Genomic DNA, 20,215 nt, shown 5'->3' with positions numbered 1-20,215 from the left:
AACCATTGAAAGTGTTGTGTTTTGAGAAAATACATGAATATACATGTATATGTGGTAATGCATAGATTTGGTAGGGCTACTTCACACACTATTTATGAACTGCAGGTCTTAAGGTAACCAGAGAACTGGAAGTTCTTCGGTTACCCCCTTAGTTTCCAAAACCTAGGGGGATCATTTCCCTATTCATCCTATAAGATATGGATATAATGATATATAATATTAATATTATTATTATCATTTAATCAGTGCAAATGCATCTCTTGAGTAATAGTAATAATTTAATTCATAACAGAAATTTCAAATGGTGAACCAGGGAAGACGACAATGCTGTCACCTCAGGAGCATTTGAAGGGCATTCATCATCAGTTTATAGCATCCCAACAAAGGAAATGGGGTCGAGGATGGACAACGTCAAAGATATCACAGGATGCACCAAAAACACCTACAAACATGCAAAGTGGAATTAGGAGGTAGGTCTATATTAAAGTAAATTGCCACTTGGTCTACACCCACTTCGTCTATTGACCAGTTGGTCTAATTGCCAGTAAGGCTATACCCATTTAGTCTAATATCCTCTCGGTCTAACATGACTTGGTGTATATGTCCTGTATGTCATATTTATTGCCTCCCAACAAAAGAAATGGGGTAGAGGATGGACATCATCAAAGATATCAAAGGATGCACCAAAAACACCGACAAACATGCAAAGTGGAATTAGGAGGTAAATTTATATTAAAGTCACTTGTAACTTGGTCTACACCCACTTCGTCTATTGACCATTTGGTCTAATTGCCAGTAAGGCAATACCCATTTAGTCTAATATCCACTTGGTCTAACATGACTTGGTGTATATGTCCTGTATGTCATGTTTATTGCCTCCCAACAAAGGAAATGGGGTAGAGGATGGACATCGTCAAAGATAGCTATTGGATAAACCAAGAGCACTGTTTAAAAAAATTGCAAAGTGGAATTAGGAGGTAGGTCTATATGAAGGTCACTTGTAACTTGGTCTACACCCACTTCGTCTATTGACCAGTTGGTCTAATATGTCCTGTATGTCATGTTTATTGCCTCCCAACAAAGGAAATGGGGTAGAGGATTGAGATCGTCAAAGATAGCTAAGAATAAACAAAGAACATGGTCTAAAAATGTGCAAATTTGAATCAGGTGTAAGTTTATATTAACCCTATCTAAGCCGGGGTATTTTGGGAGTTCATATGGCTGGGGGGGGCCTCCCAGGTCCCCCCTTGAGATCTCGGCCGTTGGCCGCGCGATCGCGCCGAAAATTGGCACACAGGTTGTCTGGGACGTAATCTACAAAATTTTTAAGTAATTTACTTCATGCAAATTGCTATTAAGTGATTATGCTAATTTATGTGTAATTAGTATGCAAAATCATACTTTTCCCTCTAACTCCCTAAATAAATCTCCAAATGTTCTAATTTTTGGTTTGGAAACTCTTAGTGGTGTTCTTATCAAGTGTACATGAAAAAATTGCCATATCAGATCAATTTATTATGTATTATATTGTTTTTTGCAATTTCTTATGTATTTTTATGTTTTTTGGACCTTTTTTTTTCATTGTTTTTTCAATGAAATTTGTTGATGACTCTTCTGAGATCATAAATAGCATAAAATAAATATATTCAGACTAGCAAAACTAAAAATAATCATACATTTATGATTTTTGGATGAAAACACAATTTGCATTGACTTTGTACACGAAATCACGTTTTGGAGCAATTTTTGGTCTGACATGCACTTACATAATGTTGCGTAATTTCAGAACCGCGTACCTGGGTGATGCAAAACTGGTCTCAAAAGTTGTGCAAGACTTGAAAGTAAAAAGTCAGTGAGCAGCGCGGTCAAAAAATTTCGCGCTGCGAAAATATTGCGCAGATTGTTGAGGGGGGCCTCCGAGGCCCCCCCCCCCCCCCCGGCCTGGATAGGGTTAAAGTCACTTGTAGCATGGTCTACATGCAATTCATCTATTAACTATTTGGTCTCATGCCTGTTTTGGCTTTTTTCCTCTAATTGTTAGTTTAGCTAACCTCATAAGGTCATCTTCATAAACAGTCAATATTTATATACCATTTCTTTTTAAAGAATGAAGGTATTGTTGATTCTACTGGGAAGATATACAGTATACATGTATGTCATTGGTTTTATGTCTCACTCTGTAGGCACTTTGTATACATGCCTCACTTTATGAATTCCATCTTATAAAGACACCATTGAATTGCAACTCAGCTAAAATCGCCTAGTGTCTCCTTCAGTTGCGATATCTCTCATTATATCAAAAGGATTTTTTTTCTTCATCATGAAAATTCATCCTTTTGATATCTGATTATTGTACATAGAATGGCAAAGAGAAGGCGTCCAAAGCACAAGCCCTTGAAGAAGTCCCCACCAATCCTCAACAGTCTCATCAAGAAACGTTCGCCAATCATCCACCTGCCTCCCGCCCTCCACACACCTTCCCGACCCCAGAAGCGCATCAAGCTTGCCTCTACCGAGCCCCACCAGGACCAAGTGGTACCCCTGTCGTCCATCCTGCATCCCAACTCAACGATTCCCTACCCATCAAGCAGGGGGGCGGGATCGAGGCGTGGCAGGGTGGGGACACAGATGGTTCCTGATAGTCACCGTGGCCAACAGGAGGATATTCAACAGGAGAATATGTATACTGATGAGAATGACGGTAAGATCCACAGCAAACAATAAGTAGTTAAATAAAGGACAGGTCCATTCCAACAAGCTGATTTTAATTTTTGAAAACCAAGCATCACACTGAAAATTTTTATAAAAATCCGATGTTAAAGAAAGGTATGACATTATTAAGTTTTGCTGTATTTCACAAAAAATAGACATGCACATCCTGGTCAGTATGCAATTGAGGGAACTGATGACATATTTCTTTTGTAATGTAATATATGAAATATGAAATATTCAAATTTTCTCCCATTAACAAGGTTTTCTTCCTCCTTGGACATGTGGAATTACCATTATATGGTACAGTCAAGTTAATCTTTATTGTTAAATCTGCAATAATTGAAATGTTGTATAATTCAAACAGTAAAATACCAAAGAAATAGTTAGTGAGGGACATCATCAACTGGACTCTGTCATTTATATGTCATTGAGTTGTTCATAACTGTTTAGTCACAAATAAGCAAAACTTTAAAATGTCATAACTTTCTTAAGTCAAGTCCGATTTTGATGAGATTTTCAACTTTATTCTTGTTTGTTTTTTTCTCTATTGATTCAATCAACATTTTTCTGGGGTGGACTTGACCTTCGAATAATCACCTTTCCTGTTAATAGCTTTCTTCTAACAAATGAAATTGCAAAGTAAGCCAAATTACAAAAACAACAAAGTGACATGAAAATTTACGATTGCTTTAATGTTTGATGCTTATCATTCTAATGCTTGTAGATACATAATGATGTGATTGGGGAAGGTATTGTGGGGGTTGGCTTAGAGTGACCAAGTCACATGTATGACCATTGCATTTTGCCGATTCTATATATTCTTCATTTTAATTATTACCATTTGATAGTGTTCTGACCTGGATGGGGTTGGGAGGTTTGGGGAGGAGGACCTGTGGGTTATGGCTATTAAGTTAGCCTTTTCCATACCCAGGCAGCCTCTCCAACTCTCATCCAGGTCTTATTTTCTCTATCATGTACAATTTTGATTGATCTTGTCTCTGATCTGTTTGTATTCTTTGTTTTTTGAAATGCCAAATAAAATAATAATAATAATAACATGCTGGAAAGCTTGGCATGTTTATATGAGTTCCCTTAAATACAGAAACATTCTACCTAACAATAAGAAAACATCAATATCTCTTTGACTAAAGTATACAAAACAATCTTGTATGTATCTTGTTTAACAATACAAAATATAACTTGCCTTACATTTTGTTCTTCCTAGCCCCGGCCAGTCCGGTGATCGATGTCTGTAAAACACCCTGCAAAAGTAGATTGATGAAGGGATCATCGGTCATATCAACACCAATGAAAACATACCAGATCATCGGTACTTCTATTACACCCGTCAAGATTGGTATGTAGATATACCGTAAAACGACATTTGCTCCGGCGACAGTTGCTCCAGGCTTTATTTCATGGGTTAGGGTTGCAATAGGGTTTTATGTCATTTAATTTATGATAGATTCTAGCGTTAAATCCAGGATTGAAGTTGGTCATTCCATTAATAGTGGAGCTTTTGTCGCCAGAGCAAATGACATGACGTAAATCTGTGATGTTGTGCTATTCAAGTGGGGGGATGGAACATTAGATCATCCTCCCTGAACAATAGGTGTGATGCAAGAATTTACGCCAGTGCATGTACCTGAGAGCCATTTCACAAAGTCGTCCATATATAACATACTTTTCTATAACCCTTAATCTCTGATAAATTTTAAAGTAAATTCAACTTTTCATTTCAATCCTTAGTGTAATTTGGAGATTTAATCTACAATTTAGTAGCAGATTCCAAAGTCAGGTGAATCAAATTGATTGAAATTTGCCCCCAAAAGGCAAAAGGGGGCCACCACTAGTCCAGGCTCAGTCTTGGGTGAGGAGCCAACCTTTTGAAATGAGCTGTCACATACAATACAGTTTGCTGATCTTGGTTATTTGGTTCTCATATCTTAGCTTACAATGTAGACTCCCAAGAGGATAGCGAAGAGGTTCCTGGACCTGAAGACCGAGCCACTAGTCCAGACCTAGTTTGCGATGAGGAACCAACCTCTTGGCCTGAAGATGATAGGTGAGCAAATAAGTCTTATATTTGTTGTTTTCATTCCATGCTTGCACTCATGCATAACATTACAATTGTAAAAAAGAATCAACTAAATTATTATTGATGGTGTCATCTTTAATAGATGTTCCAATCCATAATAACAGTTTGCAACAAGGATTTGATTAGTTTTCAAGGTATCAGTGTCTATGGTCACAGGCAAAATAATGTAAATGTTCAGGTTTTTGTACAGTTAAAAATGTCTAGCAGTTGCCTATCTATTTTGAAAACCTGCCTTTAGTCTTTAGTGGCCATCAAAATTTTCTCTCCTGTTTGAAAGGAATATGTGTTATAGAAGCTGCCTATAAAAGCCATCTGTCTCCAGTGGACACTTTTTCTGTTTCACTTGAGTGGCCTTTACAGACAAGTTTGAATGTATTGATAACAAAAAAGATAATGGTTATAATAACAATACTGATAATAATCCTTGATAATTATACACTTGGTGATGATGTTGATGATAATTATTAAGTCAAACGTGTCTTAATGGCCACCTGTCTATAGTAACCTGTCTTTAATGGCCACCAAAATGGAACATATCTATAACAATCACCTGTCTCCAGACACTACTTTTTATGTGTCCTTTTAGTTGGTTTTATAGACAGGTTTGACTAATTTTTAATTCCAGCTCTAGCTCCAGTGGATCCATACCTGAGTTGCACATCAGCCAGCCCTGGTTCTCCACGCCAGTCCACCCTCCTGTTCTCCCCAAATGCAACCTTCCTCTTGACCTCTCGGTCAATCAAAAGCAGCATCTGCCATCAGGTCCTCCTGTCCTAGAGCCAATGTGGGATCAGACCAAAGCCCTGGGCAGGAAGGAGTCCTCCAGAGAAAACAAGGAAAGTGGACATGGAGCAGCCGTGAAGGTACAAAAGCTTTGAACAAAGATTCCAGTTGTTGCAATGACAAAATGAATTCCAACAGTTGCCAAGAAAATGACCACAACAGTTTTAGTACTTCCATTTAAATTCAATTTCAAATTATTTATCGGTCCAAGAATGCAGGCATAACTTTCTGAAGGTAAAATTACCCAAGAGTGTTCCAGACAGGAAATTACATGTATGTGTATGTAGCAAGCTAAGGTTATGGGGGATAAGCATTGATAAAAAAAAAGTTATGACTTGTCAGGGAGTCTTCCAAAATGTTTTTTCAGGAAAAATAGAGATGGAGTACATCTCAAGATATGAAAGTTTGTCCCTACATGAATAAATGAATAGCAAGCTGTATTTATTTTTTCTGCTATTGATGAAAATAGGAAAGAATGGTACCCAGTACTCCATGAGCTTTTTAAAAATATATCAAAGTAAATGGTAAGCTTCCAGGGAATGGAGAAAGTACATATATTGTGTTAGGGCAAGGCAGAATCAGATTACTGGGGTAATAATACATATCTGTAGAGGTCTTATCAAGACCTTGTTTCCAGGTGCTATATAAAAGCTGAATATTGTTGATATTATCATTGATCATTTTTCTATTATATATGTTTGTTAGACAACGCCTCGAAAGAAATACCAAAAGAGAGCCACGGCAGCCAGAGTACGTGCCTGGGATGCTTCTTCTGGACGTGTACTCAGTCCAGTCCAGCCGTGAGTATATTATTATTTTTGTTTCAAATAATTCTGGACAAAAGTGATATGTTTTGGTCTGACCCAGGGTCCTGTAACAGAAAGGTTGGCGATTAATTGTACGCTTGATTTCTACGAATGTACATTGTAGCCAAAGGAATCAATCGTAGAAAAATGTTCTACAATCATTGCTAAGCTTTGTGTTACGGGCCACTGGAGAGCTTTTCATGATGAAAGGATTTCAGTAGCTTATGAAGGTTTATTTCATGAAATGCTCCTCTGATAATCATTTTAGATGACCAATATAGTATGCCTAGCTTTAGGATTTTGCTCGAATGCTTCCCAAGGAATGGAGAGTTTGCCAACTTTGTAAATGGGTAAGTTACAATCCTATGACCAAGGTAAAAATATATCTGCAAAGCACCCGGAGGCACTGTTTTAATGTATAAAGCATAATGCATAAACAAAATATCATCGTTGTTATTAAAGTTATTATTCTATGTACTAGGGAGAAAAGGTATGAAAAATTAATGTGCAACTTTTAGTGCATCTTGGATGTTATTCAAACTATTATCCCCCAAATTGAGATTCTGAAAGGTATGATTTTTATCTTAATTGTGACTATTTGATAAGTCTTCTCTGAACCCTGTTTTAATACTCTTCTCCTCTCTATCTACATATTTTTTTTTCACTTCATAAAATGAAAATTCATAAACGGTTCATATAACCATACATAACCATACTATATTGATGAGGCAGCGTAGCTCAGTTGGTTAGAGCGCCTGTTCCGGATACGATCGTAGATCTCAACGTGCGTGGGTTCGAGTCCCGCAGCATGCCGGAAGACGTCTAACAAAAAATTATGATGCTAGCGTTGTGTGTTAGCGTGCCTCACCGCTGTGTTCAGTGCGGGTGTGAATGCAGTTGGAAAACACAAAGGACACAAATGTTGGTCCCGTGTATAGGAGAGTCACAACCTATGCATGTTAAAACCAATACACTTTTTGTCAAAGAGTAGGGTATTCACCCAGTGTATTGCACCTGCCGGTCCCCGGCACTACAATACTGCAAGAATCTTCAGGTTTGAAGTAGGTAGTCAGTGTAGCTTGAAACCTAACCATATAGACTTAGTGGTGCTAGACCAAGTGGATATTAAACAAAATGGGTATAGCCTCCCTGGAAGATGTATGATGGGCTAAATAACAATTAGACCAAATGGTTAATACACCTACTAATAGACTATGTTGTTATTCCAAATGGAAAGTAGACAAAGCAGGTGTAGACCAAGTGACAATTTACCTCCTATGATATCCTTGTCCCAGGTACAGCGGAGTCTTCAAGGCTCTTCAGCAACGGAAGGCAGAGCTTGCTAGCGTGTCCAAATCCCCTGACGTTGTTGCCATAAGCCCCAGCGAATACCATGGACACCCTCAGCAGCCTGGCTCAGGATTCGACCCACCAGAATGTTTCATGAGTTCATCCCTCAGGTATCAGCTGGTGGAACGACTGAATTCCGATATCGTCTATGTCACTGACTTCACCCAAGAATCGGATGAAGAGGTCATTGATCTGTTGGGGCTGGACAGTACAGATCATGATACACGGTAAGAACACTCATCTAATATCTAGGGTCGTAATCTAACATTGTTCTCCTTAAGTACCAGGCACCGATGAAATATGAAATATTTTTGGCAATGTTTGGATAATTCTCTTGCTCATTTCCTTTTGATCTAGTGGATAAATTCTTGATATTTTTCTGCACAGTTCAGTTCCTGTTACAGTATGCATCATATGCCTCAGCCAAAGACTAAATTCACTTACTCAAACAAGGAGGCCCTAAGTAAGGGGCACACAATTTTCTTACAAGAAAAAAAATGAGGTCAAAGGTCACACATGGATTTATGTTTTTTCACAAGAGAAAATCAAACCGTTGATGTTGGAGGGGGAGTGGGTGAAATTGCCTTGAGCCCCCTTGTAATTTTTTCATCTGGGTTAATTGTTTTGATATACAGCCGATCAGACAGTGTGGTACCAACACCAAGCCTAGATCGCAACCCGTTGGAAGACTCGAGTCCAACCTGCCTCAGAGATGTGAGCATCCCTCCCCCTACAGGCACCATCTCACCCCCATCACTTGCCCGACATAGCAGCATGGGGTATGATGAATCCCCAGAACTCTTCAAGGGATTCAGGTCGCTCTGGCTGAAAGATACAAAGACAGAGAGCTGCATTGTTGTGGGTGAGTGACATACCTGTAATCTATTTTCTCTGAAGCACCTTGAGCAAATGATTACCATGGAATCTTATGTATCCTATTTTTGTAAGACAAAATAAGATGAGTTCTTATGAGTTCACATCTTGAGTAGATATTGCTATTCAATGATCATCTTAAACAGAGAGTGCTGTTCACTGGAAACTTACCATTGAGATCACATCTTCAGTAGATAGTTTTCTTCCATGGAAACTCACTATTGAGTTCACATCTTGAGTAGATAGTGCTCAATGGAAACTCACTATTAAGTTTACATCTTGAGTAGATAGTGTTGTTCAATGGAAACTTACTATTGAGTTCACATCTTGAGTAGATAGTGCTCAAGTGACAAGCACTATCTACTCAAGATGTGAACTCAATAGTAAGTTTCCATTGAACAACACTATCTACTCAAGATGTGAACTAAATAGTAAGTTTCCATTGAGCACTATCTACTCAAGATGTGTACTCAATAGCAATTTTCCATTGAGCACTATCTACTCAAGATGTGAACTCAATAGTAAGTTTCCATTGAACAACACTATCTACTCAAGATGTGAACTCAATAGTAAGTTTCCATTGAACAACACTATCTACTCAAGATGTGAACTAAATAGTAAGTTTCCATTGAGCACTATCTACTCAAGATGTGAACTCAATAGTAAGTTTCCAGTGACAAGCACTATCTACTCAAGATGTGAACTCAATAGTAATTTTCCATTAAATAGCACTATCTACTCGAGATGTGTACTCAATAGTAATTTTCCATTAAGCAGCACTATCTACTCAAGATGTGAACTCAGTAGTGAGTTTCCATTTAACAGTTCAAGATAGGAACTAAATAGTAAATTTCTATTGAACAACACTATCTACTCAAGATGTGAACTCAATAGCAAGTTTCCAGTGACAAGCACTATCTACTCAAGATGTGAACTCAATAGTAAGTTTCCATTAAATGAAACTATCTACTCAAGATGTGTACTCAATAGTAATTTTCCATTAAACAGCACTATCTACTCAAGATGTGCTCAAGTGACAAGCACTATCTACTCAAGATGTGAACTCAATAGTAAGTTTCCATTGAACAACACTATTTACTCAAGATGTGAACTAAATAGTAAGTTTCCATTGAGCACTATCTACTCAAGATGTGTACTCAATAGCAATTTTCCATTGAGCACTATCTACTCAAGATGTGAACTCAATAGTAAGTTTCCATTGAACAACACTATCTACTCAAGATGTGAACTCAATAGTAAGTTTCCATTGAACAACACTATCTACTCAAGATGTGAACTAAATAGTAAGTTTCCATTGAGCACTATCTACTCAAGATGTGAACTCAATAGTAAGTTTCCAGTGACAAGCACTATCTACTCAAGATGTGAACTCAATAGTAATTTTCCATTAAATAGCACTATCTACTCGAGATGTGTACTCAATAGTAATTTTCCATTAAGCAGCACTATCTACTCAAGATGTGAACTCAGTAGTGAGTTTCCATTTAACAGTTCAAGATAGGAACTAAATAGTAAATTTCTATTGAACAACACTATCTACTCAAGATGTGAACTCAATAGCAAGTTTCCAGTGACAAGCACTATCTACTCAAGATGTGAACTCAATAGTAAGTTTCCATTAAATGAAACTATCTACTCAAGATGTGTACTCAATAGTAATTTTCCATTAAACAGCACTATCTACTCAAGATGTGAACTCAGTAGTGAGTTTCCATTAAACAGCACTATCTACTCAAGATGTGTACTCAAAATTAAGTTTCCATTTAAGAACACTATCTACTCAAGATGTGAACTCAATAGCAAGTTTCCAGTGACAAGCACTATCTACTCAAGATGTGAACTCAGTAGTGAGTTTCCATTAAACAGCACTATCTACTCAAGATGTGAACTCAATAGTAAGTTTCCATTGAACAGCACTATCTACTCAAGATGTGAACTCAATAGTAAGTTTCCATTGAACAGCACTATCTACTCAAGATGTGAACTCAATAGTAATTTTCCACTAAACAGCACTATCTACTCAAGATATGAACTCAATAGTAAGTTTCCATTAAATGAAACTATCTACTCAAGATGTGTACTCAATAGTAATTTCCCATTGAACAGCACTATCTACTCAAGATGTGAACTCAATAGTAAGTTTCCATTAAACAGCACTATCTACTCAAGATATGAACTCAATAGTAAGTTTCCATTAAATGAAACTATCTACTCAAGATGTGTACTCAATAGTAACTTCCCATTGAGCACTATCTACTCAAGATATGAACTCAGTAGTGAGTTTCCATTGAGCACTATCTACTCAAGATGTGAACTCAATAGTAAGTTTCCATTGAACAGCACTATCTACTCAAGATGTGAACTCAATAGTAAGTTTCCATTAAACAGCACTATCTACTCAAGATATGAACTCAATAGTAAGTTTCCATTGAACAGCACTATCTACTCAAGATGTGAACTCAATAGTAAGTTTCCATTGAACAGCACTATCTACTCAAGATGTGAACTCAATAGTAATTTTCCATTAAACAGCACTATCTACTCAAGATGTGAACTCAATAGTAAGTTTCCATTGAACAGCACTATCTACTCAAGATGTGAACTCAATAGTAAGTTTCCATTGAACAGCACTATCTACTCAAAATGTGAACTCAATAGTAAGTTTCCATTAAACAGCACTATCTACTCAAGATATGAACTCAATAGTAAGTTTCCATTGAACAGCACTATCTACTCAAGATGTGAACTCAATAGTAAGTTTCCATTGAACAGCACTATCTACTCAAGATGTGAACTCAATAGTAATTTTCCATTAAACAGCACTATCTACTCAAGATGTGAACTCAATAGTAAGTTTCCATTAAACAGCACTATCTACTCAAGATATGAACTCAATAGTAAGTTTCCATTGAACAGCACTATCTACTCAAGATGTGAACTCAATAGTAAGTTTCCATTAAACAGCACTATCTACTCAAGATATGAACTCAATAGTAAGTTTCCATTAAATGAAACTATCTACTCAAGATGTGTACTCAATAGTAATTTCCCATTGAGCACTATCTACTCAAGATATGAACTCAGTAGTGAGTTTCCATTGAGCACTATCTACTCAAGATGTGAACTCAATAGTAAGTTTCCATTGAACAGCACTATCTACTCAAGATGTGAACTCAATAGTAAGTTTCCATTAAATGAAACTATCTACTCAAGATGTGTACTCAATAGTAATTTCCCATTGAGCACTATCTACTCAAGATATGAACTCAGTAGTGAGTTTCCATTGAACAGCACTATCTACTCGAGATGTGAACTCAATAGTAATTTTCCATTAAACAGCACTATCTACTCAAGATGTGAACTCAGTAGTGAGTTTCCATTTAACAGCACTATCTACTCAAGATGTGAACTCAATAGTAAGTTTCCATTGAACAGCACTATCTACTCAAAATGTGAACTCAATAGTAAGTTTCCATTAAACAGCACTATCTACTCAAGATATGAACTCAATAGTAAGTTTCCATTGAACAGCACTATCTACTCAAGATGTGAACTCAATAGTAAGTTTCCATTGAACAGCACTATCTACTCAAGATGTGAACTCAATAGTAATTTTCCATTAAACAGCACTATCTACTCAAGATCTGAACTAAATAATGATTTTCCATCGAGCAACACTATCTACTCAAGATGTGAACTCAATAGCAAGTTTCCAGTGACAAGCACTATCTACTCAAGATGTGTACTCAATAGTAATTTTCCATTAAACAGCACTATTTACTCAAGATGTGTACTCAAAATTAAGTTTCCGTTAAACAGCACTATCTACTCAAGATGTGAACTCAATAGTAAGTTTCCAGTGACAAGCACTATCTACTCAAGATGTGAACTCAATAGTAATTGTTCAATGGAAACTTACTATTGAGTTCACATCTTGAGTAGATAGTGTTGTTTAATGGAAACTTACTGTTAAACTCACATCTTAAGTAGACAGTGTTGTTCAATGGAAACTTTTGAGTTCATATCTTGAATAGATAGTGCTGTTTAATGGAAACTTACTACTGAGTTTACATCTTCATTAGATAGTGCTGTTTAGTGGAAACCAGTTCATTTGCCCCCCCCCCCCCCCGGATATACTGAGCTACATTTATATAAGAGTACAATTATACTTATCCCCTTGTTTTAGTAATTACAGGCAGATTAGTAACTTTGTCCAAGATAAAAAATTACAAGCCACCTTTCCACTTACTTTCGTACTTTCTTTTAAAATATTCACAGTCGAAAAATATTGTGTCAAAAGTACCATCTACTACCATCTAGTATCTATTAAACAATTCTTCCAGTAGGCATAACTCTCCGTGTGAGCATGCCCCCTGTGGATTGCCTACTCTGCACTCCCATTTGTCGCTTTTTAGTTTTAAAAAAATCCAGGGGGCTGATTCATAAAGACTTAAGACTACATGGTAACTTTGCCACCATGGTAACTACCGTGGAAATCTTGATTGTGATTGATTGTTAAGCCCTGTTTCCATGCTATTTGCCATAAAGGCAAAGTTAGTACAGATGTGACTCTTTATGAAACAAGCCCCTGGTATTTTAGTATATGGATTATTATACACTAGGAAAAACATATGGTATATAAAATGTAATTTAGTCCAGTAAATGTTATTCTACTTTTGACAATGTTCATTTATTCCTTTAATTCAGACCCTGGATACGAGATCGAGACGTACCAACCCAATGAGGATAGTTTCTCAGGCTACACTCAGCAGATGAGACGCGACCTGGAAAATACCGAACTGATGGAGCAAGAGGAAGATCTCTTTGAAGCTGACCTGGGCGACATGCGGCACCTGGACCCCGCCCTCCAGCTCCCGTCATCGTCCCTTGACAGCCAGGACTACATCGTCCTCCTTCGCAAGGATGAGATTGACGAACTGGACAGTATCAGTGTGGTCAGTGATACCGAGGATAACCGGGCAAGTCCTCGCTTCAAGAAGAAGTCAGTGGAACCTGCAGAGGTAGCGGCCGATGGGTTGATCACACCAGCCTTGGCATCTTTTGCGACCTCGGCACTCAGCATGAAACACCTGAGGCCTACAAACCTGAGGCCGCAGAGGAAGAGGAGGAAAAACATACGACTCAATCTGCCAAAAGGTAATTTCTAAACCGAGTCAATTTCTTATGTACAGGAGTAGTGCTGCAAGTCAGGCGCCATGTTCGGGTTCGGTTCGGTTCGGCAAGGTTCGGCAGAAATTTGCCGAACATTGGTTCGGTTCGGGGTTCGGTAATGATAGACTGATAAAGCTATAGTTCATTCAGGTATACGTAGCGTACCGGTAGACAATTTGTACTTGATTGACTGCATGTGCTCGCGTGTACCTCGGTCACATCAAACCATTTTATCTCTATCTTGTTGACATGAAACTATGAAAGTTATAGCGCTCAACGAATCAACTGTTATCTCGAATTTGATTATCTGATGACAGATTTATTGGGTAACTCACAGTTCTAAAATGGCGACTCTTCCTAATCCTAGTCGTCCATACCTGGACCACACTTTGGATACTTGCCAAATTAACTACGTTACGCTCGCACTCGTACTCGTATAGCGTACCAGCTAGGCCAGCGCATGCAGTCCCCTTGTAGCGGGACTCTGAGCTCATGAATATTTATATATACAGTCCGGCCAAACGTGATTGGCAATTGCATCACATACGAGGCGGCCAGCGCCAGTGCACTGAACTGTAGGCATAGTAGGGCCAGGGGCGTGTCGAAGAAAGCGTGCTTATGTAATGCGCCTTTCGCTAATTGGCTCGATGGGTGAACTAAACCACCAATCGCATGTCGCTGATTGTCACATCGGTACATACAGCCACGTGCTTTGTCTGTTCGCGAAACTCAGCTCACTGATTGAAGAGCAATTCCCGAGATTTCTATGATTTCATTGGTCAGATTTCATTCGACCATGAACATACAGACCAAGTGGGATGCAAAGTTTTACGACTGTAATGGGACAGGGGGAGTAGAGTGATCATCGAATTGTTTATGGTTAATTTGAGAAGTTGATAAGAAAGGAAAAAAAGAGTAAAGATTGGGGGTCATTTCCCCCCAAGAGATGAATGTTTCCGCATGGCTTTATCTTCATTCAACTTGTCAACGAGGGGAAGGGGATCTTGGTATATGCTATACCGTAATCATTCATGAGTGTTTGATTTTCATTTTCATCTGATTGTTAATAATAAAAAAGATAACTTCACCTCATCTCATTTCTATATTATTTGTTTTGCGTCTCTCCTTTCCATCTCTAACAGTCACTCACTTTATTTCCCACTTTCACTGGATCTCTCGTTTTCAAAACTCTTTACTTCTCTCTAAAATCATGAAAACTAGACAGTAGCGAGCCGACACCTCAATAACAATGTCAATCACCTCAATCAGATCTTTATTCTCCGCCGCAACAATACACGAGTTACGATCTTAATCACATCGTATCGTAATTCGTATTATTAATGGTACTTCATCTTTCACTTTCAGTTTATTGAGCTCGTTCATTCAAAATACTTTGAAGATTTTCAAACAAGAATCTTGTTCGCCACCTAAAAACAACAATATTTTAGATAATTAGATTTAACCAATGAACACTCATACAGTTTTGGTTTTCTTTACCATGCTTCGGCGATTCGGCCACAGAGCGAGAGATGATGAAAGCCAGTAAAATTATTATAGCGCAAGCTCGCGCAACATCATTCATTGGATCTCCTTTCTTAATCAGGGCCGTAAAAACCACATGAAAATGAAAACAAAATCTAGTAACCGCAAAATAAGCGCATACTTCCAACATACAATTGCAAAGAAGATTAAATAGAGAATGCGCAAATATAATGATTAGAAAGGGTGTAAACTTATAAATTTATTAGCTGAAAGCCGTTTTTTTTTTTTTTTGCCGAACTTCCGAACCAAGTCTTAGTGTTCGGTTCGGTTCGGAAGTGCCATGTTCGGCGAACTACCGTTCGGTTCGGTGGTTCGGCTACAGCACTATACAGGAGTTAATTTTTCTTCTTTCAGAGAGCGTTTCATTTTTAAAATTGTATGTGAACTTCACTAACAGATGTTATAAGCTACTGCAAATCCTTGTATCTGGTTAGCTCAAAATGAGTCAGTCAATGAAAATCACTTACTTTTTGCTTCATGAAATATTTCCCTGGTCATTTGTAATTGCATACAAGTCCTTTGTATGAGAATTTTTTTTTTTTTTTTTTTGGGGGGGCCAAACAAGTCAATATACAGGGCTTTGAGATTAAAATATCATGTATCTACATGCTGTAGCACTGGCGTAAATCTTTGCGTCACACCTACTGCTCAGGGGGGGTATGATCTATTGTTCCACCCCCCCCCCCACACACACACTCTGAACAATAGGTATGATGCAAGGATTAATGCCAGTGCACTGAAGTGTATCAGTGGTGATCCAGGCAGGGGCACAAGAAACACCCCTCCCTTTTTGTATTGAAAATAACTCTGTACATACATATCTCAATATAGCTAAATCTAAGAAAAATTGTCATTTTCGCCCCCTATGTTTTCAAAATATCACTATTTGGAAATCATTTATCTGCCCGAGCTGCAGTATTTTTCAGCTGTGGGGGAAATAAATGCTAGGTGGGCGGGTTAATCACACACTGAGTGCCAAGATTTTACTTGATGGAAAGGAACTTTGAGGCTGGCCTTGGCCTTGCGAGAAGTTTTTCTCAAGCGGCCTCCTGGCTCAAAGTATCGGGATAGACTACATCCCTGGTGATGGACTTGATTCAAGCTTCAATGTATTTTTTTTCATTCTTTTAGCTCTAAAGAATTCTGGTGAAGATGAGGATGACCTTAACATTTGGAAGTTCACGCAGGCCGCACTGAATGAGAAAGACGTCTTTGGATTTCTACCTAATGACACCTCTTATGCCTTTATTACAAACAAGTACTAGAAATACTGGTCGATACAATTTCTTTGGAAATGTTCCTTGAAGAGTCTAAAACCCAGCTCACACTGAATGAGCCCTTGCAATCTGATTTCAAAGGATACTGTAATTTAGCACTTGATATGAGCTTTTCAAAATCTTGATGAACAAAGATCCAAAAATTGGTATAAGAACTGGAGGAAAAAAGCAAATTAAATTCCAAATTCTAATCACGTCATCATGGGCTGCGACTTGTAGCCGATTTGGATTTTACTCTGACCCAACGGCACTGGGGGATGTTTCACAAAGATTTAAGTATGACATAGAATCGCACTTTAAATACCGAGTTGCGAACGGTATGAAAGGCTTGACCGCATCGGTCAGATCGTGTCATGAGGACACGCATTACTGCGTATCTATCGATAAGATTGCGCGTTGCATATCATGTACATGTACGCATCAGCATTTAAGTGTGACTTAAGTCATACTTAAATATTTGTGAAACATCACCCAGATGTCATTGTACTAACTATTATGTTGACTTCAGATAAAACAATTTCACTGATTGGAACTTCCGTATAGAATGCAACAACATGCGTTGCAAAATTATGTTGAAGTCAGATCTTGTAGTTGTGCCAGGCTTGAAATGATTATCTTTCAAATTAATCATGATTTTCAGGGAAGAATATTGCTAATATGATGGGGCACGGGACTTTTCAATGCTGGTTTTATGAGCTGAGATAATCCATTGGTTGGAGATCAAGAAGGCTTATTCACATTCATTCTTGATGATTGCAGTGGCGGATCCAGGGGTGGGCACAGGGGGTGCAGGCCCCCCCTAATATGCGAGCGGTGCCAAAGGTGCTGCTCAAAAAAAAGAAAAGAAAGAAAAGGCGCCGCTTAAAAAAAGTATACACTGATATAATATTAGCAACAGTAAAGGAAAGACTATCCCCCAGCAAAGACTTTACCCCTTTTTCAACATTTTCTTTTATGGCGCCGGTGAAGTGCAAAAATATGTGCGCCGCTCGGCAGTACGCCCCCCCCCCCCCCTTTCGCCAAAAGCTGGATCCGCCTATGGATTGTATGTATGTATGTACATAAAGTTTTCATTCTTACCTTGAAAAAACATGTATATTATTGTACTATACAGCTGTCATGCTAAGCATGTTTTATATGCACTTTTTGTACTATTTATAAGGTGTTTGTTTGTTTGTAGATACATTTATATGTACATGAGTGTTGGTTTTCCTGCGATTTAACTCTTTTGTAAGAAATGCTTCAAATTTAGCCATGTGGACATCAGGATGATCCTGATGAGTGTATCAAACTGGAAATTAGACAAAATAGTAATGGTTGGGTAAATGACAATTAGACGAAAAAGGTTGGAAGAAAAAGTAGTAGATCATGTGGGATGAGACAGGAGGGGAAATAGATAAAGTGGGTGTAGACCAGGGCCCCGTCTTACAAAGAATTACGATTGATCTAATTAATCTCAACCAGTGGCGGACCCTGAGCTGGATTAGGCAAAGCATTGGAGGGGCACAGCATTGTTCACAAACGATACAGTGCCCCTCCAGTCATTGGCTCCTCTGGCTCACGGTCCGCCACTGATCTCAACTGTATGGCAGTCTATCCATACCATATTTTTTTCTACAGGAAATTCGCACATTCTCCTTAGTAAACAAAGAGAATCACACTGAATCTTCAAGAGAACAATGAATGTATGAATATACATCATAACTAGAAAATATTTTGAACATGCAATTTAGATGTTGACGTTGCTGCCCATCCATAGCTGTGGTTGATCGGATCAATCACAACTGTTTGTAAGACGGGCCAAGGTGGTAATTTTGATACCAGTTGGACAACTTGTTTTGCTCCTTCTGGCTTCATATAACTCCAGTGCAGTTTCTTTTTTCTGTTTCTGTTGAAGAAACTCCCATGGGAGATCAACAAAGCAGCTTCCTGCCACATCAACCCCACTAATCAACTACATTGGAAACATTTACGTCTAAGGTGATCGGTCAGAGTGGCCGACTTTACATGTATAGACAACAGAAAATACTCTTGGGCCTTTCATTTTGAAGTGGAGATAATGGCAGAGCAGGGATTTGAACTCACAACCTTACAATCACAAGTCCAGTGCTCTGAACTAGACCATGCAACCCTTAACGTTAATGTGATATTACCAAATGACAACAAACATGTCATGGCGTTAATCAATTTTAGACAGCTTTAATTCTCTCTGTGTTTTCTTTTAACAGCGTTTTGAAAATTGTTTTAATGTGACTTAGCCACCTTGAAAGTCTTTTAATAAATTATTAATTTTCCAACAAGTTCAGTTTTAAATGATTTCTTGTAGTTAATTCTCTTTGATAAAAAACAAAATTGATGTCGAATGATATTGAATATCACAAATACTGCTCCAAACTCGAGGCTAAGGCTTCATAAAGGGTTTTATAATTACTCCGCTCTAAATTCCACACACAAATCGAATGACCAACTTCAACCCTGGGTTTGACACTTATAATAAACAAATAATGCACGTAAGCGCGTGCATGCAGGGCCAAATAATGAACGATGTGCGAGAAGAGCCAATGGATATACCGCACCGAGGTATATCCATTTGGCGAGTCGAGCACAGAGTTCATTATTTAGGTCCTCTACATGTATGCACAAGAATGCGTGCATTGTTTGTTTTATACAACTCCCCTTCCTCCCCATGTTACTGAGTTGCCCCGAATGCTATATTTTGATCTAAATTCTAGATAATTCCAGACATCGCACTATCCTGCACTCTGACGTCAGAGTGCAGGATAGTACATTTGGTATGACGTCAGAGTGCAGGATAGTGCATTTTGGATGCAATAGTGCAATTCGCTGAATATCATGTGATCCGATTTGGACCAATCAGATTACAGAACATTCTTGGGGGTTGTATAATACCCCACCCTAAACCAAACATAAAACCCTATTACAACCCTAACCCTACACTTATAATGGAATTAAGCTTAGAGCCATTGTCACAGGAGCAAATGTTTGGTAACCTCATGAAGACTTTCATGTAGGCCATAATGGACCAGTCCATTTCAAAGACAAATTAAAAGCGCTCTTTAATTGGCTCCAGGGCACCCATTTCATAGAGTTCCCACTATGGTATCTTCTGTGGTAACCTTGATTGTGATTGGCTGCTGAGCCCATTACCATGGTACATGCAGTTGCCGGAAGGTCAAAATTACGGTATTTGGAAATTTTTACTATACTGTATAGGCCCAAAACCAATTACAAAAATGCTTCAGTTTTTCTTTGAAATAAGCCTATAATCTAGGCAAGACTATGAATTGTGTCTTTGCCACATCAGGCGTATCACTTGCGTTCAGCATAACAGCAAAGACAATAACTGCAGCCTCCGCCTAGATAATAGGCCACTATGAAATGGACATGTATGACAGTAGTTCAGTGGTCTCCCCCCATCCCATTTCTCCTCTTCTCCCCTTTCTATATACACTCCCCCCCCCCTATTCTTATCTCCCCTTCTTCTCCTAAAGCAACTTTTCTCTCTGTCTTCTCTTTACCTCTTCCTTTTCTCTCTCTTATTCTCCCTCCCCATCTTCTCC

The 20,215-nt window shown here is 38.3% G+C and overlaps 1 protein-coding gene across 2 annotated transcripts; it reads left to right on the top strand.

The window, feature by feature from the left end:
- Positions 1 to 300: 300 nt before the first annotated feature.
- On the top strand, positions 301 to 17,647 carry LOC129267545 (uncharacterized). 2 transcript variants are annotated; one of them, XM_054905196.2, is made up of 10 exons: positions 301 to 470; positions 2,361 to 2,701; positions 3,938 to 4,069; positions 4,663 to 4,777; positions 5,436 to 5,673; positions 6,299 to 6,393; positions 7,695 to 7,976; positions 8,385 to 8,611; positions 13,351 to 13,800; positions 16,489 to 17,647. In XM_054905196.2, the coding sequence occupies exons 1-10, from the start codon at positions 325 to 327 to the stop codon at positions 16,620 to 16,622; spliced, it is 2,160 nt and encodes a 719-aa protein (XP_054761171.2). In that variant the 5' UTR covers positions 301 to 324; the 3' UTR covers positions 16,623 to 17,647. The 2 variants fall into 2 exon arrangements, with proteins under 2 accessions (XP_054761171.2, XP_063960412.1); XM_064104342.1 differs by lacking the exon at positions 301 to 470 and adding an exon at positions 644 to 721.
- The last annotated feature ends 2,568 nt before the right edge of the window (positions 17,648 to 20,215 follow it).

Source organism: Lytechinus pictus, chromosome 9 (genome assembly GCF_037042905.1).
Source record: "Lytechinus pictus isolate F3 Inbred chromosome 9, Lp3.0, whole genome shotgun sequence".
In the NCBI taxonomy this organism is placed as follows: Eukaryota; Metazoa; Echinodermata; class Echinoidea; order Temnopleuroida; family Toxopneustidae; genus Lytechinus; species Lytechinus pictus.
Note: the sequence above shows the minus strand (reverse complement) of the source record. Positions and strands in the feature narration are given on the sequence as shown.